Here is a 27,556-nt window from a genome sequence, read left to right on the forward strand (position 1 = left end):
GTGTGTGTGTGTGTGTGTGTGTGTGTGTGAAATGAATGACACGTGTGCATGACGCAGTGACTTAAACTCAGTAATGCCAGCTTTTCCCAGACTCATACACAATGCCACCCAGCCTGACCAAATATAGCTGAGGAATAAAGGGGTGCAACCCATAACTAAGAGATAAACAATGGCTCAGCAGACAGAATGGCCAGCTACTTCTCTGCACTTCCTGAACAACAATACAATACTTTGGTATAGCCACACCCCTCAAGGCCCTAAGCTAACAGCAACTACTGCCATTACTTCCCGTGTCGTAGCTGCTTCCTGTTAAAAAGGGTTCCGGATGATAGGAACTTCCTGTCTGAAGTTGTGAGACAAGAGTGGCATGGAGGAGGCTGGGGACTTAGAGGAATCTGTAACAACTAGGAGGTTAAAGGTTATATAGCTGATGTGGAGATGACTTTCTCCTTAATAACTAATTCTGTTTTTAGAAAAAAAGGTTGATCATCATCATACATGACATCAATAGAGTTAATGTTAAAACAGCCTTTTGTCCATTTTTTTTTTATCTTTGGAGAACCTTGAAAGTTTGCGTCTAGCTTTTATTATTTGACTGGTAATGGGCTACTTTCTGATGATGAAATCGTTCTATTCAAAATGTTGCATTGCTCAACCTTTTCAGGCCTGTAACCCCATTAAGTGCCTCATAACTTGGGAATTGCAGAGTTTATTTTTAAGACCATGGATTAAGCCCATGTGGTTTATTATTTATTTTTTAAATATTTTTTAACTACATAACAGAGAAAAATATTTTCATGATAACAGTCTGCTGATAAATACACTGAGACAAGAAAAATGTATACTTCCTTATAATTAACACATAACTTCAATATATTGCTTGAAATGTGTCAGCCAACTTTCTGCAACAAAGGTGGGGCCTGTTGACATTTAGAGTAAATGGTCTTCAAAGTCTGGCAAAAGAAAACAGGGGCACGAAAAGAACAGAGGACAAACCAGCTGGACCAGTTCACAAGTGACATACTTATTTAGAGCTGGTGAGCTGTTCTACAGGCAGAAGCCTTATTGGTTCCAACTGCAGAAAGTATTAAGGAAAATCTCTCCTTTACCTACATTATTTTCAAGACAAAGAAGGGCATTTATAGAATAGAAAGAAATGGCACATGAACAAAAGTAGGACAGCAGATTTTTAAATTTAATTTGCCAGCAACACAGCCAGTCCAGCACCATAAACGATGATCTCATTGCCTCAAAATGTTGTGAACCAGGCCTTAAGACCTCCCCTATAGCCTCCCTGACACACACACACACACACACACACACACACACACACACACACACACACACACACACACACACACACACACACACACACACACACACACACACACACACACACACACACACACACACACACACACACACACACACACACACACACACACACACACACACACACACACACACACACACACTTTCCACCACTGTAACCTGATCAGCGCCCAGGACGAAGAAAACTAAACAAATAAAACCCAAGTAAAAATGCCTCCATTTTGGTATACTTATAGATCTATAAATAGCATTCTACACTACTCATATAAGGCCTTGGCTTGATAGAAAGGAACCTCAAGAGGTATACCATTTGTGTGGAGAGAAATTGCAGGGAACATCATTTTAGAGGACCTTCCTCTGTAAAGTGACTTTTGTTTCATGTCAGCCATTTTATGAGCATGTTGCTGAAGCTGACAGGTGTTGTCAAAACAGTATCTTTTCACATAAACTAAGGGTATCTTAGCACATAATAGTGTGGAAAAAGCATTTACTGCAACTACCTCCAGTTAACTATTTTGTGCAAAATACAAATTTCTATGCAAAAACGCTGCCAGGGGGAAATGTACAGCTGTTAAACAGCCAGAAGATTGACTGATCGCAGATGGAATCCAACCTTCACTTTCTCCACAGACTAGGCAAGCAAGGACCCATCTCCCTGTCTGCCCCTGGAACCACAGCTCTGGACCAGGCTCACACGCACTGCATTCTGGGAGCAAACTGCAAAATGGAAGTGTGTTTGCCAAAGGGACCAGAACACTGCTGATGGAGGGGAAAATCTCTCCAACCCCCCCCTCAATCAGCCGGCCGGAAGTCTCTGACAGACTGACACATATCAAGGGACCAACGCTGCTTATTGAAATGCATGTCAAAGCAGAAGCAGTTCTATGAGTGAAGGCTCCAGTACTGAGACAGAGAGTCTGGAGACAACAGTGAGAGATGATGGATGGATACATACACTGTGCCTGCAAGTTATTGATGCTGCCAAACATGAATTTTTGCCATAAAGGCTCAAGCTAATAGCTTGTGGCCAGTACTGTTTGATTTTGTTCTGCTCCATAGTATTATGTATCCAATAAACTTACTTTCATAGTTTAGGGGTTTTCACTTTTCAGCGCTGTTTTGTATAAACCACATTCACCATGCAGCTTTCCTGGCTAAAGGTCTATTTTTAGCCACATTACTTGGAAATAAAACTGAAAAATCTGTATTATTACTTGCAGATCAAGACTGCAAGTAATTAGTTCCCCACACCATGGAGGACTATTAAAAGTGAAACTTAGTGCTGGGATTTCTGCCTTACTACAGGGTTTTCAGGTGATTATGCAGACATGTGCAGCTTCCCAGTCTGATATTTACTCTCCAGCCTCAGGCAGAACTTCAAATGACCTTTTTTCATCTCAAGCCCCGTCATATACTGTATCTCAAATCACTAACATACATCCAGATTACCTCGCTGACAGGAAGCACTCAAACATAATATGACCTAGGGTCAGGGCTCAAAAAGTTTTTTTGCCAAGAAGCACATGTGCTCCTAAGTAGAAAAATTTAAGAGCGCATAAAGAATTTTAGGGACACAGTGAAAATGTATCAAATAATGTGTTTTTCTTTCATAAAAAGGAATACAATGAGACATTTACACGCAAAAGGATTTAATTTATTTGAATGGAATAAGTAGCCTAAATTAGTTTGATTATTTCTGCTTCAAACTGTATTTATTATTTACGTAATAAAATATACTTTCAACTGCACATGGTTCATGGTTCATTTATTGTCATTGTTAAACAAATGTTCCACTAAATCCAGACAGACCTTGAGAATTCACTCCAGTCAGCTAATAGAGTGACTTACACTCTAGGTAGAGTGGTAACTGCTATTACTGTTGGTGCACAGTGATAATCAATATGAAACGTTATTAAGTGTAATGTTTTTAAAATACATTTTCTACTGAACATACAGTGTAACAGAATAAAGTTTCACTGTCGCTGTGGTGATCAGAGTAAAAACTGTGAGGTAGGGCGCAGAGCACAGAGACAAACTGTGGCGCAGGTATTCGTCGCTGCTTCTGGTAGTTGCAGTTTGAAAAATCAGCGGCTACGAGGTCAGAGTTGAAGTAATATGAGCTTTAAGGGTCTGACACACCAACCCGACGGCTGACCTTTGGCAGAAAAGGCAGTTGGACTGAGAGTCTCCCTGAGTTGGTCAAAAAATGCCTCAGAACACACAGACGCCGACTTCAGTGTACGTTCTGCACGTACGTGAAGCGTAATATATCTCGATTACAGCAGGCGGCGCTAATCTGTATTGTCACCAAAAAAAAGAAAACCGGCAGCCGATAGGAAGAACACGTCACGTGGATATGGTTTCTACGGAATTTCAGAGCCAGATTGTCATGGCGGCTCCTTTGTTATGCAAAAAAATGGCAAGTACTAAAATACCCTAACGTTAGGTCATTCGCACATGTGCACCTAAATACATTTTACAGTTTGCATACATATATTATTAGTCACAAATGTGAGTGAAACGGTCGCACTGTAGAGCCCTGTCTAAGGTCACACATTTTCATGCCACCATGTACACCACACAACATTATGTTAATACAAAAGAGCCGGGCAGTCTAATAGTCCGCAGTGTTGGAAATGTACATCATAAGTAGAGTTATTCTTCCAATGATGGAGGCCTGCACTGCAGAGCACAATGTGAGACAACACTCAACAGTCTTGCTTACAAGAGCATAAGAGTGGAAATTATGTGGATGCTGAAAATGACTTCACAATAATAACCCTGCTTGAGGACGCGGTCCAATTGGACAAGAGGTAAATTCTTCCATATGTGAAAGTAGAGGAGAACCCGTTTCTCATTACAGGGATGAAAAATAAACAAAATGTAGTCAAGTCAGTTCTTTGCAAGATAGCTCAGAGATTAAAATAACTTACCTTTCATAATGCAACCTTTTTTTTTTTAAACAATAAAAAAGCTAACAGATGTCTACTTGTCTGCATGTATTTCTATTTGCCTCTTTTGTCACCAAACACAGAGAGCTGTAGTTTGCAATGAGCTCTGGATATTCAACTGTCTGCAGCATAAAGATACCCTCAGCGGTCTTACAAACAGAACACTTCAGTCACTGGTGGCTCCCCACACACACTATCTGTTCTAAATGCATAGTTATTCAATTAATACACTTCAAAGTTGCCTGAAAAAACACACACACGCTCAAGTCTGACAGAAAAGTGCAAATAAAAATGGTTTTGGTTTGGTTCACTAACATTTAAAATATGCATTTCAAATGCAAATGTATAAGACAGGAAATATGTGTCTTGTTGCTGTACAGTTGCTTACTTGAGTTAATCAGACAACTAACTATGAGACACGCCGTCTGTTCAGACTCCATATGACTCTGTTAAAGAGACGGTTGGTCAGTCTGTGTCTGTCTGGAGTCAGGCCTGAACGCGGTGCACCATTATTATCAACCAACTGGCCTTACTTGAGTTTATATGATTTACTGATAGATGTTCTCCTACTAATCATCAATTCTAAGGATCGACCGATATGGATTTTTTAGCGCCAATGCAGATACAGATTTTTTTTTCCATCAGCCTTTGCCGATGACCAATACGGGTTGCCAATTCTGCTTTTTCTCCCTCAATTTACATCGTAAAAATGCAAACCCTGCCACACTGGATTTGTTTTACGGAATTTGCTCTGCTATTTCTTTAAAAATAATAAAACCCAGATCAGTGTCACTTCTGCAATCATCTTACATTCATATCACCCAAATTATGTGTGCAATGTGCATCATATGGATATGGTGATGTAATCAGGTAATCACAAAATGTCCTTTGTCAACACATTTAAATAATTTAAGAAAACAATAAACCTGAAAAGTAGCCACTGAATTAAAGTGCTTTATTTGTAATTTAAAGTCTGCCATGGTGCTAGTGGTGGAGGGGCAGTGCATGGTCTGCACGTGAACTGCAGCGTCTGCAGCAAAACAGAGCTGCCTGTGGACGCATGTCTGTCAAAAATGCCGGGAAGAAAAAAAAAAAGAAAAGAAAAGAAAATCGGCAAATACAACAGCCCAAATAATCGGTCTATCACTAATCAATTCCTTAACTTCCATATACCTTTCTGTATCAGTTTGGCAATAGTTTTGGTTAATTCTGTCCTGTCAGCTAATGCAGAGAGCAAGTCACTACAAGCACTTTCATCTTTTAAGAAAGTAGGAAGAGGAGCAGTCACCTGACTGAAACAGCAACAAGGAAACCAGCATCTGGTCAACAGCCCTTAACAAAATTCATGTTGTTCATATTCTAATGGTCAAAAACAGAACCCATAATGTTAGGCAATCAGTTACCCAAAGAGAGCAAGAGTGTATGTTAACCATAATCAGAAATATCAAATCAAAAGTAGGTAGAGATAGGAAACAAACAAACAGCCTATCTTATCTAAAGTCCCACAGCATTTTTAAAGGCAAGGGGCCACGAGACCGGTTGATAAAGCAACTTCCCTTCCTCTTTTTCATTTCTTCTTTCTGGGTAGACCATAGTCTTTCTGTTAAAGTCTTTTACACTGCACATAGACTAGAATATGCCCCATTTGCTCAGCCTACGCACAGAAGTGCAATGGAGTCACAGCCTGAAAACCCATTTGCTCTGTACTGCATAGGATTTGATAGTTTCATGGGATGTTTTATTATTCATAACTACCTGGCGATAATTATTGTCCCAAAGAATAATGTCCAAATATAAGTCAATGTATTTTGCATCCTCTGGCTATGTGTGTGAATGCTTTTGCATGCCCTAGAAACATAAGTCACCTTTGAGGAAGCAATGTCATTGTTGATACAACTTAATCAAAGAGCAAGGCATTTCACACCTGACAAAAGCCGATGCAGAAAAGAAAAGTGAAAATTTCTATAACAGATCATTTATGATATGAGATGTTTTCCATGTGACTGACGAGACAGATGAGAACCTCAGAAGCTAATGAGCATCTAACAGACTCACTTGTTTCACTTACAAAATCTACAGTATTTTATCTAAGTACAGCATTCTTTATGTTGTTGTGCCCTTGTACAAGACAGACACCGGCTTTTACATTTACCCCCCACCTCTCACCTCACAAAAATTAAGCCGCTTCCCCAACCAGAACAAGTCACTAACATTTGTCTAAGAGTTACCTCAATTGTTTTAGAGGAAAAACCTCAACCTGAAGTGGTTGTCAGCCAAAGTGACTGGTGGAGTGGACACAGTCTGTCACACATGGCAACATCTTACCTCCAGGACTGGTCCAGCTCCTAGTATGGTCCTCTCCACCCCACTAGCATAGCCCTTCTGGCTAAGAGCGGTCAGACAGTGGATCAAGAAGTTGGTACTCTGGGTCTTGCCTGAGCCACTTTCCCCAGAGATGACAATGCACTGATTGACCCTCTTCCTGAGCATAGCGTAGTAGGCCACATCTGCGATAGCAAAAATATGAGGTTCCAGTTTGCCCAGCTGGTGGTTCTCGTACATCTTGACATACTTAGGGTTGTAGATGGGCAGGAACTTGAAAGGGTTGATGGCGATGAGGATGCTGCCTGCATAGGTGTAGATTTTGTTCTTGTAAAAGCGCTTGCGTAGGTTGTTTAATATGCTGTCCTCATTGAGGACGGGAAGGTTGCAGAGGTCTGCAAAGTCGTCCTGTGGAGGAGGAAGGAAGCCCCTGGCGGCTAGCTGTGCTTCCTGTTCCTTAGTCACAGGTGGAAGGTGGACATAATGGATAGTACCATCATGGTTCCTCTCCTGGATCGGGGGAAGGGAAAAAAAAGAAGCTTTTATTAGGTAAACCATATACTGATGAAGCACTTGCATCTGTCCAATGTCGTTAAAATTATTCTGGGTTGTTTAGAAGTTCTTAAAACCAGTCAAAATGGTAAAGGGCAGTCCCACGTGGCATATAACTCACAGGGATGACATTATACTGGGAAACATTTTGCATGTAGCTTATTAATTGCCTTTTTTGTTAGATTTTTCATTATTAGAGTGTCATTTGTTATTTAGGTTGACTACTTATTTTGTTTTTCCTGGAAAAGAGGAAGTGAGAGTAGAACAAAGCAGAATGTAATAGTCAGACAGTGGGAAGACACATCTCAGCGGTCCAAATACACAGAGTCTGACTGCAAAGTGAACTGTGTGCCGTCAACTCTACCTGTAGTAAGAAGTAAAAGCCAAGGCTCTGAGGGTGTTGCTCTTGGGCTTTCCGAGGCCACAGCAGAAACCTTTGCGCTGGCAGGTCTCCAGCCTCGAGTACCCACTCCTCTCCGCCACATTCCTTCACCTCTGCCAGCACATACATTCGACCAGGGTCCAGCCCAAGTGCCGTGGCAGCGTCCAAGATCACGGAGGCTGCTGTCGCATCTTTCTGCACTCTGATGAGTAGAAAAAAGTAATTGCTATGATTGATCAATGCTGGGTTACAGTAGTTCCTCTACTTTAATATCATAGCTAAATATTTTTTGTTGATGCTACATTTTCTAACTGTAATGTTGTGGCACGCTCACCTAAGGTTGCAACAGGTGGTGGACTGGGCAGCCAACCGTGGGTAGATTTGGAGCAGGTATGAGCGGCCATCATGATCGTTGGGGCAAGCTGGCCCGCCTCCCCCCCCTCCTCCACCAGCGTTCGTTGCCATGGTGGCAGCGCCATCTCTGACACTCATCCTGGGCCAGGGGGAGTGGCCTCAGCATGCCGCACCCACTGCTTCCCTCTCACCACGCAGCACCTGTAATTGACAAGTTGATTAATCAGTGACAATTAATTTCACTTTTATACATCCACACTGACAATGGTGCCTGATAATTTCACATATTGACATTGGACCATGATAAAATGAGGCTTTGAGGCCACAGCAGAAACCTTTGCAGTTACATTAGGGAGGACAGAATTTTTTCCCCAACAATTAGCTATTTTATTTCAATAAACATTTAGCACTTGTGTAATGCCAGTAGAACCACTGTAAGACAGTGAATGGTTTCCAATATAAACCATTGCAGCTTTCTAAAAGCTTAAACAGTCCGTCACTGCCGCTCTGAACAAGCATTTTAAATGCAAACAAAAAAGTTGCTTTACAAAACATCTCAAACAACATCGGAAGCATGGGAATTTTACTCTCTGAATTTTATGTTCTGGACATAACGTGACACCGCTACAGAGATGTTTTTAATTAGAACAAATAAGACAGGATACAGGCTTTATAAAGAAGCAACAGATCATTTGTGAGGCCTGGGTCCCATGAAGTTATTTACTTTCCTAAACCTATTTTTCTGTAATCAGTGGTTTATCATAAAAATAATAAAACCCTTTACACTATAGTGAGCAGAGTACCCTAACCTAAATAGTAATCCAAAAGTACCAATCCACTGAAATGTTTCAGAAATATTAGAAGAGAAATTAAGTGAGAAAAAAAGTGTAGGGTGAGAGACCATTTCTTGATCCTAACCTCATGTTGTGAAAAAGCTAATATAAGTCTGAAGTGACAACTGATAACTTAAAATGTTAACTTGAAACAACAAAACAAACAAAGGCAAACTTCAATATATTTAGATTGTATGATATCTGAAAGAGAAAGCGAAGGGTTAAATTGAGTAAATGTAGCTAGTTTCCAGTTTGTGGTTGTTCTCACATCTAAAAATACAGTCTTCAAAGTAGGTCACACACAGATTAAAATGTACTTCCATTTCAGGCACAGGGTTCAGACAAGAGCATCATGTGTGACTCAAATTTAAAAACACTGCATTGCATTGTTGTCACATCAAATGTAAATAGCTTTGCCACCGAAACTTTACCGTAAGCTGCAGCTACTGTGCAGAAATTGAACCCTTCCGCTTGACGACAGCAACCAAGACACAAAAACAGAGAACACCTAACCACAAATGGTGTAATGACTATTTGTTATTATAGTTATGTTATCCGCTCTCACAGACAAGACACCTACAGAGGTGTATGATGAAGGACTGACATGACAGCGTTTAGCAACTTTTCACAACAACTCATCTCTCAATCCAAGGATAACTCAACTCTGCCGGGGAAGGTTCCAACACTAAAACACTACAACGTCACAGAGCGCTGGGCAAAACATTACCTGAGAACAAAGTAGAGGTTGTTTAGAACTTAGTGTTATCACTGATTTCCTAACTGAGGAGAAATTGCCTTGAAGATTTACCAGGCTCTTTTATGAACTAAACCACAAAAAACTAAGGGGGCAAGACAAACGTATTACTGATGAATCCCATGACCGGTCCAATGCCATTAAACTCTGAGTCAACGAGGTCAGACACCAATGCTTTGAGAACCCTTAATGTAACTGAGCACTGTTTTAAGTAAGTGTTTGGGAACAGAGGGCCATAATAGAGGTTTTAATTCAAACCAATTACTGTACCATACTTCTGGTTGACGATGTACTAATCGGTAAAATCAGATGTTGTGGTGTATAGTTGTAATGAAACCATGCATACTTTCAGTCATCCTAAACATGTGACTAGTTCTACTGTGAGGTATGAGCAGGCATTGCAAGGTTTTATTACACAAGAATTAATGCAAAATAATAAATTTAACCAAAGCGTTTACATGCTGTTCAGTAAAAGTTGAGCAAGAGTTCACAGCTTGCTGAACTTCTACTGACATCACATGTTAGTCCTAAATAGCAACATGTTCTTAATTCAGAGAAAACTAAAATTGAAATACCAATCTTTAACTCTTCAATGAACACATGGCTATCTGCAAACTGCACATAGAGAAAAGAACAGTTTGGTTCATCCATTTACAACAAGTAGCAGTTTTTCACACCACAATCTTAGTTTACAGTAGGTAGCGTCAGTACAAAACCATGTAGGGCTAACACTACTCTGTAATTAGCACTCAGACCATTATACAATCATACTTCTTAGTACAACTGCGAGCTAACTTGACGCCACACCAAAATTACTAACAGTGTGTTGCTGTGGTTACTTTAGTGGACTGACATGATGATAGCTTGGCTGACATTACTGATTCATTTAAAGGAAACTCTTCAAATTCATACTGAGGTATTTAAGGACACACTCTCAGTCACAGTAACATCTAGCTGGTCCACAGCCAAAGGAATACTATCCAGGTTAAGGCCGTCTATAACAAAAATGAATGCAGAATAGTGAATTATAGTTGAGTGTGAATCACAGAGACAGCAGCTGGGTAAGGTTTGGTCTAATGATGGTTCTTGTAGTGTGGCTTTGCATCAGTAATGTATTCTGCGTACACTATAAGTCCCCCTTTGGGAGAAAAGAACCTGGTTTAAATCACTGTATGGCATGCAGACTGGCCTGCTTTAGTAACCTGATCCACGGGTCAAGTCCTGAAAGTATCAAGGCCTACACTTTATCACTTTCATCATTCAGACAGTTTATTTTCTCAAACTAAAAATAAGAAATGTTACTGTTTGAGATATGCCCAAAAAAGCACGGCGAAGGAAAAGAGGCCGCTTTCACAAATCCTTTCCTTTATAAGGTTTGTTTTCACTGAAACTTTACAATAACTGACATAACCAATGTATTCTGTGGAGTTCTCACAAATGATACACACATGTGAATAAGCTCAAATAAACAGGATAGCTCATTTCAATCATGTGCAAAAATATCTAGATAATGTTTCTTCTCTTCCTGTACCATTTAACCATGAGATTTGTTTTCAAGAAAAGAATAATCAGAAAACACAACAGTCCTCTCTTTAGAAGGAAGTAGCATCTCTAACTAAAAACAAGATAGCAAGCTACCAAACCACATGGTGCTGTTAGGAACTGGTTGGGTGTATCTACCCAATGTTTTTGGCGTAGCCTTAATCGATCATTTTGCCTCGTTCAAGCATGTTTTCCGATTTTCTTTTTGCCTTTATGATGCATGAGCATTATGGAATTTGTTGGTTAAGATATACTAAAGGACCAAGATCACAACATACCATAATGGACCAAATACAAAACTGAAACAACAAATATATCTTAACAGAGCCAACTTTGGTATCATTTAGGTCACAGTAGAGAATTAGAGGAAAATAAAGCAGCTTGAGAGTCATGAGCTTGTGCCTTTGCCAGAATAGCTGACCACAGTCCCAAAAACTTGCAAGCTTGTAAAATGCAACGGCATGCAAAACTGCAGAGACCACAAAAGACAGCATCATTATTATCCTCGATAATGGGCCCTGTCTGGTTTAAATATATAACTTTAACTCCTGAGCTGCTGGTTTCCAAAGAGCAAATATTAAGTACAGTATGTGTATTCAAGACAACAAGCATTTAATTTCAGTTTGACTGGATGTGTGGAGAAAAAAAAGGGAAGTGGCAGAAAGAAAGGGTAGGAGGACAGACAGAGAGAAAAAGTAAACACCTAAAATAAGATTGAAAAGAGAGAAGTCCCAGGGGACAATCAAAGGAGACGAAGGCTTTGAGATAATGCAGCTTCCTCCCTGCGGAGGAGATCCTCTGCAAGGATGCCCAGCATTCCTCAGATAAGACTCGGGGTTGTCTGCGTTGCGTAGGCTTAGCTTGGCACTTTAGCTGCTTACTGAGGGATGATGGGAAGACACTAGAGCACAGGGCTACTGAGGGGAGACAGAGCTGCTTACTGTGGGCATGAGGGGGCATTAACAACTAACAAGCTTCTCAAACCAGACATTTTTATAAAGGCGGTACCACTCATCCCCATTGGACTCACTAACCTCATCCCACCTAACCCCTTATTATCCAGTCAAGGAGAATAGGCTTGGAGTAAATTACTTCCACTGTACATTCATTGGGATAAATAATCAAGATAAAGATTGATCTACACACAGAAATGTCACTCAATTAATTCATTAAAACAGAAAATCAACAATCAATCAGTACAATCAATTTAACAGCTAGAAAAACTAATTGAGGGATTATAGTTACATTTTTCTTTTAGATTTAAATTTTCTTAGACCACACATTCATGTCTGGACTACTGCATTCTCTGTCACAGGGGGACTATTAGAGACAATTGGTCAATATTTTACTGAGCCTTACTGTTAACACTGACAGTTATGACTGTATGTGCTATAATTCTGAGCAGCACTAGTGTACACAATCAGTGAATAAAACTGTGTTTCATGCATGCGCACAGGAACAATTAAGAACAAAACCCCTCTGCCAAACTGGAAAGATATATATAGAATAAAATATATATAGCATAAAACAAGCACTAATTTAATGACATAACTGAAGGTGGAGTTGGCAGGAAGAGCAGGAGTTGTTTGACAGACACTGGCAGGAGTGAACTAAGTCAAGCATGTCTTACTCACTTTCTCCCAACTCCTCCTCTGTCTTCCTCACCCAATTTCCAAAAAGAAGAAGTAAAGAGCTCCACCCAGAGAAGAGGAGGAGCGATAGTAAGTCTAGAGTGCCAATTAGTGATGAGAGAAAAGAAATAGTTTGCCTTTATATGGCCAGTTGTTTTAGTGTCTATGATCTCTCTTAGAAGCCTTAAGTGATATGCTCTTAGTCTGTGCAACAGACAGTACATTTTCTTCCAAGACCTCCCAAGACATTCACACTCATATATATATTTATGTACACTGACTGACTGTATAAACAGATAAGCTAGTCAGTGCTGAGACACCACCAGCTGACTCTATGATCTGGCAGGAAGTTAATGACCCAGTGAAACACAGAGGGTCAATGAGCTTCAGCTGGAATACCCCATGCATTTCTCCATGTTAACATGGAGTCATTTCTCTATGTTTTTCTCACTCCTCCAGCCTTTTCCGTCTTCCCATAGGTACCATTACCAAAAGAAAGAAAAACAGCAAAAGGAATCCTTTCAGTTTTGGAGGACCCAGCCATAATGAGTAAATGCAATGCTACATTTCCCCTTCATGAGTGTTGTAAAACAAACTTTTCTGGTCCTGATTTAGAAAGAATAAGCAAGTTAGGCGTAATTTTAGAGATGATTAGTTTTGACTATGTATTAAAAACGAATGCGTCAGGTAAATCAGACAAAAGAAAATACATGTCTGACATGTTGGACTGGCAGTAAAGGTCCTATATAGCTTGTTCCAAGGCTTTGTTCATATCCATCCACCAATGTTTTTATAATTCTGATATCTTTGGAAATCTTGAGAGCTTGACTAGAATTTCAACAAAGATCTGTGGGTTTAAACTGTGCTTGTAATGAAGGACCCGTCGAAGGCTTTATGGGGCTTAGGAGGTTAACCATTTGAACATCTGTGTTCAAGTTAAATGCAATAATTTTGTTTTACACACAATGTCAAACCTATCAAAATCCCCAGGTCCACCTACACCCTTCCCAGTGTATATATGCGTGCCTGGTTGCAATGCAGTAGACATAAGCTCCTTTCCTCTCCCAAGGGACAGTACCACTGAGGTATCCATCACCACTACAACACTCTCTGCATGACCTAAAGGGGATAAGAGGGGCTGGCTCTTTGCCAATGCAGGCTGTACTGTCCTCCGGGCACAATGAGAAGCAGAAGCAAGGAAAGTACAGACTCACTGTGTGTGTGTGTGTGTCTGTACTTGTGTGCGCTTCCTTCGGGTCTCAGCCTGTGAACGTGTGTGTGTGTGTGTGTGTGTGTGTGTGTGTGTGTGTGTTGTCTCAGGGATTCATAAACGCCCTCGGGAATTGTGTGATAGAGAGAGAAATATCACTCCTGTTGCTGTTGACTGGTGTTAAATCAGCCACACAGTTGAGGCTCTATAGGAAGTGCAGATGCATCCAAAATGGCTGTGAATGGCTGAGAGCCCTCCCTCTGGAGCCATGTAGCCTATTCAAAGATGGTGCTTTTTGTTTTAAAAAGGGACCAAAACCTCAATCAGGGAATTAACTCATCCAGCAGACACCAACTGTGCTCAATAAGAGTAACACAGATGGAGAGGGAACTATGAGGAGAGAGTGAAGGAGAAGGAAGAAAAAGGGCACTAAAAGCTCATCTCCTCCCCCCCTATTTTTAAGTCAGCGCCCAGGCTGGCCAGACATGAACAATAAAAACTGTGAGCTGAGGAGCATCTGCTGCTGTCTAAAGAAGAGGATAAAGGAGAGAGGAGCCGCAGGGATCCAGTCTTTGACTTGTTGTTGATATTAACCTATTCATTCAATATGGAGCCCAAGCTCATGGCCAAAACCATCTTCTCTGCCACAAGCAAGCTGAAAAGGAGTATAAAGTGCAGAAAAAGCCATCACAGATGCCTTTTGGTCTTAGAACCAAAATTGCACAGTGGCTCTCTTTGAGAGAGATAAACACACCATTTGACAGCTTGGTTTTCCAAGCCATAACTAAATTTAAGTTAGCCAGCTGTCCGTCACAATAAATCACCATAACTGCCATGGACAACACTAATCAATTATAACATGGTCATCTGAGTGTGCTCCATTGATCTGCCAATCCCAATATCATGTGTCTGAGTCATGTATTGACAAATCGCAGCAGGCTGCTGCTCATTTGACATCGCTCGGAGGTAGGTATAACCCCACATCACACACAGGTCATTCAGCTGAGGCTGGCTGTAAACACACTGGACAACCTACTTCAAGACAACTTGTAATAATGGCTGAATTACTTATCCAAGGCCCATCAGCCTGTTCTGCTGTTGCTTGAGGCAACCCAACATTAGTTTTAGCCACAGCTTTATGAACTCCTACTTTATGTACAGTTCACAGCAGGTCAGTAATCCAAGAGGCCAGGGTACAGCCTTACACTACTCCCCCCTTGTCTCACCACCCGTCTGCCTCAGCTGGACTGCTGTGTTTTCAACTGCTTCCTTAACTCTGCCTCCTTCCCTACATCTCTCCTGTCATACCACTGTCTTTAACAGAATATCTCCCAATGCCTCCCCTTTGGCTCCCCACTGGTCACCCCCCTCTGCTCCCTACTGCCTAACATTTAGGACTGCTGCTTTAACTCAGGCCAGATGCCAAACCACATTGAGTACAGGAGAAGCTCAGTGTTGAGAGAATTCTGCTTCCTAGGAAAACCCCATGTCCTGGTGTTTTTGGTTTACAAATAATTCACATTTATCATCCAGTCAATCAGACCTGAGGGCAAGCCCCAGTGGGCAAAGGAAAAAGGCCAACAAAATGGATTTGAATCAAACCACACAAAAGATGAAGCAGAGGGCTGCAAAATAGCCCAATCAAGCTGCAAATACTTCCCAAATAATATCCCAGCCTTGAACGTCTGCCTTGCACAGACATAAGTGTCCAGGTTCTTTCATCCAGAGGTCAATACTGGGATGAGATGATGCATAGCTACCAAGAGGGTACAGAGAAATATGTTTTCAATCAGTGTGATGAACTGAAACTCTCGATTCAAAGCAGCAGCATCCACATGAAATACACCAGACCAGTGAGGGCATAGCATGTCTGTCTTAATGCAACCCAGAAGGTCTGTGCTGAGTCTGATTGGCTGTTTTGGGATTCCAAGCTAGTTGGTGGTGACAGGGTATTCCAGAGAGTTTTTCAGAGTAGTCATCTCAGCCATGTTGGACTAATAATGGACTACTTTAGACCAGCTATGGACAAATACAGCTAAATGATGACACGTACAACTCTAGTATGTTCTTATTACAGGCATTCATGGGGTGGACAAAACATAAACATCAGCCCAGTACGATATAATACATTTGTCCAATTAATTCTATACTTCAAAGTATGGCTGAAGTATATTGTGTTTTAGCATCGACATCGCGATAGTTACATCACAGGACATTGCGATGTTGACGCTAATCCTTTTTTGCTGCTTGATAGAAAAGTTAACTTTCACCGATCTCCTTTTACATGATTATTACCGTCTAACCCTTCCCGTTTAAGACAGGTAGCCATGTGGGCAACGTATTGTATGTGACGTTAGTCTGACGGGGTTGATTGTTATGGGAAGTGAGGCTCTCTGTGTGTAGAAAAGTACCGTAGGCAGCAGCTGCCATTGACACAGTGATGTGCATAGTTTTGATGGGTAGTCAGTGAAGCTACAGCAGTCAGTGTTTTATGTTAGCTGCAAATACAAACTAAATCACCCGATTAATGCAACATAATCACGTCTCCTGGCCATTTGCCCCCGCAGAAAGCTGCAACCAGCCAGGATAAAGCTAATATAGTTGGTCTAAAGAAACAAGGGGTCCGTCCGTCCCAACTAACGTTACGGTTCGGAGCCGAAACGCTGGAAACGTAACACTAATCTTCTACAGACGTCTGTGTCTGATCTAACGTAATTTACACTGATTTAATGTTCTTGGATACACAGAGTTTGTTGCTAGTGCACATGACATGCAGGTTTGATTAATTTATCAAACAAACAAGCTGGCCCCGCTAGTCAAACACAACCTGAAATTTAGTGAAAGCAACGTGCAGTCATTGTCACACACTTAAGCCTGGATTGATAATATTATATGAATTCAGTGGTGTCATGCTAGTCAACCAGCGTATTTCTACCTAATTTCCCTCTCCAAAATCACTTCAGAAGAGTAGTCCCAACGCTTACTTGCTTTGGTGTTTGTAAAGCATTAAAGTTTAACAAAGATTGGTTCACATTAGAAAAGATCCTTTTTCATTTTTATCTTCTACGCAGATGCACTCCCTGACAAAATCACCACACTAGTGGAGAGTGATTTATCATTTCCAAATAATTTTTATGTCATCTTTTAAAAATTTACTTTTTCTTTTTTCATATAGAAATATATATTGCTGGGAGAAAAAAATATCGCAATGTCAGTTTTTTTCCAATATCATGCAGGCCTACTTCAAAGAAAAAAATCTCTTCAAGATTTGTAGAGCTGTTGGTTTAAAAAAATATTGTTATTGGTGGTGGTATTTCCGTGATAGTCAGCAAAACATATTCTGTGTGCAGTGTGCAGATAGCAAGTCAGGAAGCTAAATGATTTGTCAATAAAAAATGATTATTTGCAGCCTTACAGCATTTGCATTTGATCTGAGGCTGCTCTGGATGGTCTCCAGTTACGGAAACACTTCCTTCCCGTTCAGACGCGACAAACCACATGCACAAACACACCAACATACAGTATGTCGTCTGGAGATGGGGCAGCTGCAGGCAGAAATCAGGAAGAGGACAAAATAGGAAGCAAAGGGAAGGAGGCAGACAGAGGGGATTATTGTACACGCTCACTCATGTGGGCTACCCAGCTCTAAAAAAACATTTCCCAAACACATGACTCCATTGTAGCACCAGAATAGTCAATGCACCAAGTTAATACTTATTTAAAGTCCCTTAGCCCTGCCACTGGTTACACATGCCACACACACGCTTTTCTTTATTCCTCAGAAAAAGTTCAGACAACATGATACAATGCCAAACTGATTCTGCCTGTAAGCATTCATCTTAGGTAGCAGGCAGAAACTGAGATTTAAACTATCTAACACAAACTAAAGCCTCTACACTCTGCTATGGCACCATGCTTTGGTGGGGGGGGGTTACTAAAAGCAGTGCCAAAATCGCGCTCTACCAACTGAGAAACACCTCAACAATATTATTCATGCTGCATTATATACATGTCTTAAACTCAGTTTGAACTTAAAATTGGGACAAAAATCAGCGGGAAGCTAGCAAAAAGAGCGTGTAATGAAAGATGTGTAATAAAGGGGAGTTACAAAAGGGAGGGAAAAAAAACATAATCTTAGACATTGTGATATACAATAGATTACGTGGTGCAGCTAGTAAAATCTACTGAAACAATCTTCCCTGTGGTTTGTCCTGATAATGTTTGGGTGCCCTGGCAGATTCACACATCACCGCGTGGATGATAAGCATCTTAGAAAGGATAATGTTGGTCAAAGATCTAGGCCTAGGCTAGCCTTTTTCTTAATCTACCCATCTATATTGTTTTTAGAGTAGTGGACTGGTCAGTAACAGCAGGAAAGAGCAAAATGGATGCTGTTCAACGTCATATCCCATATAAAGCCATTTTCTAAAACATTTTCTTACTGTCCCTTTCTTTTGTTCTGCACAGATCCCATCATGTCTTTTAACACTCTCGCCGGGGCCAGACTTCCTGAATGATTCTGTCAGATTAAATGTAACTTACATATGGAGGCATTCATCAGTGACCACAGTCAGACTGCACAGTAAAAATAGAGCAAAAACAAACAGAACAGAGCACAGCCCAGCCAATATAGAGACCATATCCATGTACTGTTCCCGCTCCATCTCCTTCTATCCTCAGCTTGTCTCTTTCTTTCCATATCTTTCCCCCATCTGTGCCTCCTTTGTCTTTACTCCTCTGTACTTGGCTTTTTCTCTTTTACTCCCTTTGTCACTCTCGGCAGCCCTTCAGGCATCTAGTGGTAAGATTGGGCTGCAGTCAGCAAGCTGTGGCACAGAGTCCAATCCTACTGCTGAACACAAAGTGCAAAGAGTGACCAAAATACACACCTTGTATTAATATATTTGCACAGGAAATGTACATCAAAGGCTAACATTTGGTACTTCGCAATTATTGCGTACCCAAAAAAATGTGTGATTTTGTTTTCAAAAGAAGATTGAGCCTCATTACATAGTGGTCCAAAACTAATCATTTCCAGTTGAGTAATGGCCATGTTTACTTACATAAACACAAATAATCAGATCGAACTGTAATCAAGGCAATATGCGAGTAAAGTGGAGTCCCTGCTCGGTTTTGAGAATGCAATTTTACCCACTATCACAGGAACATTATGCAATGCACTCCAAATTGACTCAAGTTTAAAGGGCATTTTAGCCAATAAACACCATAAACTAACTGAAATACACACTTAGAACTCATTACATCAACAAACGTCATGCGCTTCTAAGTAGCGCTGTGTGGACTTTGAATGCACTAATCCAACATTGTGCCGCCTTTGCCATTGTCCTCTTTACTTTTGCCCTGGCACATATAATAGGAATGTTCCGTCAACTCTACCGCCTTGCCTGGCTGACATTTTTCAATTTTTCCTCAAATCATTTCAGAAGGAATGACGTTGGAAGTCTACTTCATAAGACTTGTCCATAACTCTTAAACCAAGATGTAAACAAATCCAACCCAATTTGTGACAATATACTTTAAAAAGAGGATTTCAGAGGACTAAGTATTAGATTAGGGGCTGTATTATCTGTACTATTCCCTTTATAAAGTCTTAGTAATTCAGGTTAATTCTTAAACCTCTTTCCTCCTCTGTATTTGCATCTCCACAACAAAAACAGATCACAGCTTGGACTTTTAATACCCTGGTCATTCCATAGTCATCATGCAATGTGCATATTTATCTGCATCATACAGGTAGGAGTTTTTTTTTTATGTACATAACTTTACTTTAAGGCTTTATGTGCACTAAAACAACCCAAACTACTAGTTAACCATGGCAATTGTGTGACTCCCGTGGTTTGACTATATAAATGATAGGTGAGCTGAGGTAGACGATGGTTGTGTCAAATGTGCTTTTTGGAGGCAGTGTTTTAGACAACAAAATATTACAATTAAGTCCAATTTAGCCTAAACAATGGTCTGCTAAATGCCCTTATGGCTAGTTTCTGTCTGTGTCTTTTTATTGTAGGAAGAACTGAAAGAGATATCATTATTACCAAGGTGAATTACATTGATAGATGCACTGACTGTGTCTGCCTGGCCATTATTAGCTGTGCCTAATGATCCAATTTTACAGTCACCCTCAGAGCTAGACCATGGTGCAGAGTAAGAAATAGAGCCTCAGGGTGTGCCTTCTCTCTGCCCATAATCCGGAGCCAAGGGACAGGATCAGTGACCGCAGAGAGGATGGAGGGGGAGGTTATAGCACTCACCACAGCCATCAACTAGTCAGTCTCAACACACACACACACACACACACACACACACACACACACACACACACACACACACACACACACACACACACACACACACACACACACACACACACACACACACACACACACACACACACACACACACACACACACACACACACACACACACACCTGAGGGTGAGCCCTGCAGCTGAGGGGGAAGGGAGCGAAAGACAGAAGGCTTCAAATTATTATATCAGACCTGTGAGCTATGAGTACAGATTGGGTTTTATTTTTCTATGCAAGAGGGTGCATGTGTTGTTGAACAGTAATGATATTGATACATGGGATCTATGGGTCCAAGAAGAGAATAAAACAGTAGAATCATGCAAAATATGTCAATTTATTATGGACAGTACCATTATTTTTTGTATGTTTTTGTAGTAGAAATGTTTTTGTTTAGTGACCCTGTGTGGCTGCTGCTGATTTTTTGGCTGACAAGTTAAAAGCTCTCACTGGGAGATCTCCAACCACAGGAGTCTCTGCTGGAGTTAAAGCCAAAAGTATCAAAATCACTAACAGGGATTAGTAACTCATACTACCTCATATAAAAAAAAATTAACTATCCCTTCATCAGGGAAAAGAGTCAAAAAGCTGAAATCCTAAAAAGATCATGGCTGTTCAGCTGCATGTAGTACATCTGGTTAAACTGGGTTACTGTTGGCTAATTCTCTCTTTACAATGCATACATTTGAATGTGATGAAAGCAGGTAATATAAGCACTGGAGGGTTACTTCCCAAAAGAAAGTAACAAAAAGATGTCACATGTAGCTTTTAACCTAAATGCAATACAAAGTCATTGTGCTCAAGCTGCCTGAAAGTGGTTAAAATATGTCTTCCGTGACATTGACAGATCATTTCAGTTCACTGCAGAATAGGAATGCACGGAATTGGAAAAAATCTGACATTGCGGTTTTTTTTCTTCTGCGAAATATATTGCAATATAAAAAAAAGTTAATTTTTAAAGAAACATTAATAGCTCTTTTGGGGGCGGCTGTGGCTCCGTGGTAGAGCGGTTGCCTGCCAATCGGAAGGTGGTGGTTCGATCCCCGCCCTGCAGTCATTGTCGAAGGCACTGCACCCCGAGTTGCCCCGGTGCTGCGCATCGGAGTGTGAATGTGTGTGAATGTTATCTGATGAGCAGGTGGCACCTTGTACGGCAGCCCGGCCACAGTGTAGAATGTGTGTGAATGGTGAATGTTTCTTGTAGATGTAAAAGCGCTTTGAGAGTTGTTAAGACTGGAAAAGCGCTATATAAATACAGCACATTTACAAATAATAAATCATTCTAACTACCGCCGTGATTTGTCAGGGAAGCATACATAGAAGAAAAAAAATGAAAAAGGATCTTTTTAATGTGAACCAATCTTTGTTAAATTTAATGCTTTACAAACACCAAAGCAAGTAAGCGCTGGGACTACTCTTTGAAGTGATTTTGGAGAGGGAAATTAGTAAGCAATCGGGTTGACTAGCATGACACCACTGAATTCATATAATATTATCAATCCAGGCTAAAGTGTATGACAATGACTGCATGCTGCTCTAAATTTCAGGTTGTGTTCGACTAGCGGGGCCAGCTTGTTTGTTTGATAAATTGCAATACAAAAAACTCTGTGTATCCAAGAACTCTAATCATTTGTCCAATTAATTCTATACTTCAAAGTATGGCTGAAGTATTGTGTTGTTTAGCATCGACATCGCGATAGTTCATCACAGGACATTGCGATGTTGACGCTAATCCTTTTTTTGCTCTTGATAGAAAAGTTAACTTTCACCGATCTCCTTTTACATGATTATTACCGTCTAACCCTTCCCGTTTAAGACAGGTAGCCATGTGGGCACGTATTGTATGTGACGTTGTCTGACGGGGTTGATGTTATGGAAGTGAGCTCTCTGTGTAGAAAAGTACCGTAGGCAGCAGCTGCCATTGACACAGTGATGTGCATAGTTTTGATGGGTAGTCAGTGAAGCTACAGCAGTCATGTTTTATGTTAGCTGCAATACAAACAAATCACCCGATTATGCAACATAATCACGTCTCCTGCCATTTGCCCCCGCAGAAGCTGCAACCGCCAGGATAAAGCTAATATAGTTGGCTAAGAAACAAGGGGTCCGTCCCAACTAACGTTACGTTCGGAGCCGAAACGCTGGAAACGTAACCAAATCTTCTACAGACTCTGTGTCTGATCTAACGTAATTTACACTGATTAATGTTCTTGGATACCAGAGTTTGTTGCTAGTGCACATGACATGCAGGTTTGATTAATTTATCAAACAAACAAGCTGGCCCCCTAGTCAAACACAACCTGAAATTTAGTGAAAGCAACGTGCAGTCATTGTCACACACTTAAGCCTGGATTGAATATATATAATTCAGTGGTGTCATGCAGTCAACCACGTATTTCTACTATTTCCCTCTCCAAAATCACTTCAGAAGTAGTCCCAACGCTTACTTGCTTTGGGTGTTTGTAAAGCATTAAAGTTAACAAAGATTGGTTCACATTAGAAAAGATCCTTTTTCATTTTATCTTCTACGCAGTGCACTCCCTGACAAAATCACCACACTAGTGGAGAGTGATTTATCATTCCAAATATTTTTATTTCATCTTTTAAAAATTTACTTTTTCTTTTTTCATATAGAATATATATTGCTGGGAGAAAATACGCAAGTCATTTTTCCAATATCATGCAGGCCTACTTCAAAGAAAAAATCTCTCAAGATTTGTAGAGCTGTTGGTTTAAAAAATATTGTTATTGTGGTGGTATTTCCGTGATAGTCAGCAAACAATTCTGTGTCAGTGTGCAGATAGCAAGTCAGGAAGCTAAATGATTTGTCAATAAAAATGATTATTTGCAGCCTTACAGCTTTGCATTGATCTGAGGCTGCTCTGGATGGTCTCCAGTTACGGAACACTTCCTTCCCGTTCAGACGCGACAAACCACATGCACAAACACACCAACATACAGTATGTCGTCTGGAGATGGGGCAGCTCGCAGAAATCAGGAAGAGGACAAAATAGGAAGCAAAGAAGAGGCAGACAGAGGGATTATTGTCACGCTCACTCATGTGGGCTACCAGCTCTAAAAAAACATTTCCCAAACATGACTCCATTTAGCACCAGAATAGTCAATGCACCAAGTTATACTTATTTAAAGTCCCTTAGCCCTGCCACTGGTTCAATGCCACACACAGCCTTTTCTTTATTCCTCAGAAAAAGTTCAGACAACTGATACATGCCAAACGATTCTGCCTGTAAGCATTCATCTTAGGTAGCAGGCAGAAACGAGATTTAAACTATCTAACACAACTAAAGCCTCTACACCTGCTATGGCACCATGCTTTGTGGTGGGGGGGGTTACTAAAAGCAGTGCCAAATCGCGCTCTACCAACTGAGAACACCTCACCAATATATTCATGCTGCATTATAACATGTCTTAACTCAGTTTGAACTTAAAATTGGAGACAATCAGCGGAAGCTAGCAAAAAGAGCGTGTAATGAAAATGTGTAATAAAGGGAGTTACAAAAGGAGGAAAAAAAACATATCTTAGACATGTGATATACATAGATTACGTGGTGCAGCTAGTAAATCTACTGAAACAATCTTCCGTTGGTTTGTCCTGATAATGTTTGGGTGCCCTGGCAGATTCACACATCACCCGTGGATGAAGCATCTTAGAGGATAATGTTGGTCAAAGATCTAGGCCTAGGCTAGCCTTTTTCTTAATCTACCCATCTATATGTTTTTGAGTAGTGGACTGGTCAGTAACAGCAGGAAAGAGCAAAATGATGCTGTTCAACGTCATATCCCATATAAGCCATTTTCTAAAACATTTTCTTACTGTCCCTTTCTTTGTTCTGCACAGATCCCATCATTGTCTTTAACACTCTCGCCGGGCCAGACTTCCTAATGATTCTGTCAGAATTAAATGTAACTTACATATGGAGGCATTCATCAGTGACCACGTCAGACTGCACAGTAAAAATAGGCAAAAACAAACAGAACAGAGCACAGCCCAGCCAATATAGAGACCATATCCATGTACTGTTCCCGCTCCATCTCCTTCTATCCTCAGCTTGTCTCTCTTCTTTCCATATCTTTCCCCCATCTGTGCCTCCTTTGTCTTTACTCCTCTGTACTTGGCTTTTTCTCTTTTACTCCCTTTGTCACTCTCGGCAGCCCTCAGGCATCTAGTGGTAAGATTGGCTGCAGTCAGCAAGCTGTGGCACAGAGTCCAATCCTACTGCTGAACAAAAGTGCAAAGATGACCAAAATACACACCTTGTATTAATATATTTGCACAGGAAATGTACATCAAGGCTAACATTTGGTACTTCGCAATTATTGCGACCAAAAAAAATGTGTGATTTTGTTTTCAAAAGAAGATTGAGCCTCATTACATAGTGGTCCAAAACTAATCATTTCCAGTGAGTAAGGCCATGTTTACTTACATAAACACAAATAATCGATCGACTGTAATCAAGGCAATATTCGAGTAAAGTGGAGTCCTGCTCGGTTTTGAGAATGCAATTTTACCCACTATCACAGGAACATTATGCAATGCACTCCAAATTGACTCAAGTTTAAGGGCATTTTAGCCAATAAACACCATAAACTAACTGAAATACACACTTAGAACTCATTACTCACAAACGTCATGCGTCTTCAAGTAGCGCTGTGTGGACTTTGAATGCACTAATCCAACATTGTGCCGCCTTTGCCATTGCTCTTTACTTTTGCCCGGGCACATATAATAGGAATTTTCCGTCAACTCTACCGCTTGCCTGCTGACATTTTTCAATTTTTCCTCAAATCATTTCAGAAGGAATGACGTTGGAAGTCTACTCATAAGACTTGTCCATAACTCTTAACCAAGATGTAAACAAATCCAACCCAATTGTGACATATACTTTAAAAAGAGGATTTCAGCGTAAGTATTAGATTAGGGGCTGTATTATCTGTACTATTCCCTTTATAAAGTCTTAGTAATTCAGGTTAATTCTTAAACCTCTTTCCTCCTCTGTATTTGCATCTCCCACAACAAAAAGATCACAGCTTGGACTTTTAATACCCTGGTCATTCCATTCATCATGCAATGTGCATATTTATCTGCATCATACAGGTAGGAGTTTTTTTTTTATGTACATAACTTTACTTTAAGGCTTTATGTCACTAAAACACCCAAACTACTGTTAACCATGGCAATTGTGTGACCCCGTGGTTTGACTATATAAATGATAGTGGCTGAGGTAGACGAGGGTGTCAAATGTGCTTTTGGAGGCAGTGTTTTGACAACAAATATTACAATTAAGTCCAATTTAGCCTAAACAATGGTCTGCTAAATGCCCTTATGGCTAGTTTCTGTCTGTGTCTTTTATTGTAGGAAGAACTGAAAGATATCATTATTACCAAGGTGAATTACATTGATAGATGCACTGACTGTGTCTGCCTGGCCATTATTAGCTGTGCCTAATGATCCAATTTTACAGTCACCCTCAGAGCTAGACCATGGTGCAGAGTAAGAAATAGAGCCTCAGGGTGTGCCTTCTCTCTGCCCATAATCCGAGCCAGAGGACAGGATCAGTACCGCGAGAGGATGGAGGGGGAGGTTATAGCACTCACCACAGCCATCAACTAGTCAGTCTCAACACCACACACACACAACACACACACACACACACCCACACACACACACACACACACACAAACACACACACACCACACACACACACACACACACACCACCACACAACACCACACCACCACACACACCACCACACACACACACTGGGGTGAGCCCTGCAGCTGAGGGGGAAGGGAGCGAAAGACAGAAGGCTTCAAATTATTATATCAGACCTGTGAGCTATGAGTACAGATTGGGTTTTATTTTTCTATGCAAGAGGGTGCATGTGTTGTTGAACAGTAATGATATTGATACATGGGATCTATGGGTCCAAAAGAATAAAACAGTAGAAATCATGCAAATATGTCAATTTATTATGGACAGTACCATTATTTTTTGTATGTTTTTGTAGTAAAATGTTTTTGTTTAGTGACCCTGTGGCTGCTGCTGATTTTTTGGCGACAAGTTAAAAGCTCCTCACTGGGAGATCTCCACACCACGAGTCTCTGCTGGAGTTAAAGCCAAAAGTATCAAAATCACTAACAGGGTATAGTAACTCATACTACTCATATAAAAAAATTAACTATCCCTTCATCAGGGAAAAGAGTCAAAAAGCTGAAATCCTAAAAAGATCATGGCTGTTCAGCTGCATGTAGTACATCTGGTTAAACTGGGTTACTGTTGGCTAATTCTCTCTTTACAATGCATACATTTGAATGTGATGAAAGCGTAATATAAGCACTGGAGGGTTACTTCCCAAAGAAAGTAAAAAAAGATGTCACATGTAGCTTTAACCTAAATGCAATACAAAGTCATTGTGCTCAAGCTCTCTGAAATGGTTAAAATATGTCTTCCGTGACATTGACAGATCATTTCAGTTCACTGCAGAATAGGAATGCACGGAATTGGAAAAAATCTGACATTGCGGTTTTTTTTCTTCTGCGAATATATTGCAATATAAAAAAAGTAATTTTAAAGATACATTAATAGCTCTTTTGGGGGCGGCTGTGGCTCAGTGGTAGAGCGGTTGCCTGCCAATCGGAAGGTTGGTGGTTCGATCCCCGCCCCTGCAGTCATTGTCGAAGACACTGCACCCCGAGTTGCCCCCGGTGCTGCGCATCGGAGTGTGAATGTGTGTGAATGTTTATCTGATGAGCAGGTGGCACCTTGTACGGCAGCCCCGGCCACAGTGTATGAATGTGTGTGAATGGTGAATGTTTCTTGTAGATGTAAAAGCGCTTTGAGCAGTTGTTAAGACTGGAAAAGCGCTATATAAATACAGCACATTTACAAATAATAAATCATTCTCAACTACCGCAGTGATTTTGTCAGGGAATGCATCTACATAGAAGAAAAAAATGAAAAAGGATCTTTTCTAATGTGAACCAATCTTTGTTAAATTTTAATGCTTTACAAACACCAAAGCAAGTAAGCGCTGGGACTACTCTTCTGAAGTGATTTTGGAGAGGGAAATTAGGTAGAAATACGCTGGTTGACTAGCATGACACCACTGAATTCATATAATATTATCAATCCAGGCTAAAGTGTATGACAATGACTGCATGCTGCTCTAAATTTCAGGTTGTGTTCGACTAGCGGGGCCAGCTTGTTTGTTTGATAAATTGCAATACAAAAAACTCTGTGTATCCAAGAACATTAAATCAGTGTAAATTACATTAGATCAGACACAGACGTCTGTAGAAGATTAGTGTTACGTTTCCAGCGTTGCGGCTCCGAACCGTAACGTTAGTTG

At 40.6% G+C, this 27,556-nt stretch overlaps 1 protein-coding gene across 1 annotated transcript in view; it reads right to left on the minus strand.

Moving 5' to 3' along the window:
• Positions 1–27,556, minus strand: part of LOC116695156 (myosin IXB) — a 64,255-nt gene that overhangs the window by 29,733 nt on the left and 6,966 nt on the right. Inside the window, 3 exon segments of the mRNA XM_032525248.1 lie at positions 6,609–7,115; positions 7,522–7,741; positions 7,874–8,094. Coding sequence (XP_032381139.1) covers positions 6,609–7,115; positions 7,522–7,741; positions 7,874–8,031 — 885 coding nt within the window. The 5' untranslated portion in view covers positions 8,032–8,094.

This window comes from Etheostoma spectabile, chromosome 9 (assembly GCF_008692095.1).
Source record: "Etheostoma spectabile isolate EspeVRDwgs_2016 chromosome 9, UIUC_Espe_1.0, whole genome shotgun sequence".
In the NCBI taxonomy this organism is placed as follows: domain Eukaryota; kingdom Metazoa; phylum Chordata; class Actinopteri; order Perciformes; family Percidae; genus Etheostoma; species Etheostoma spectabile.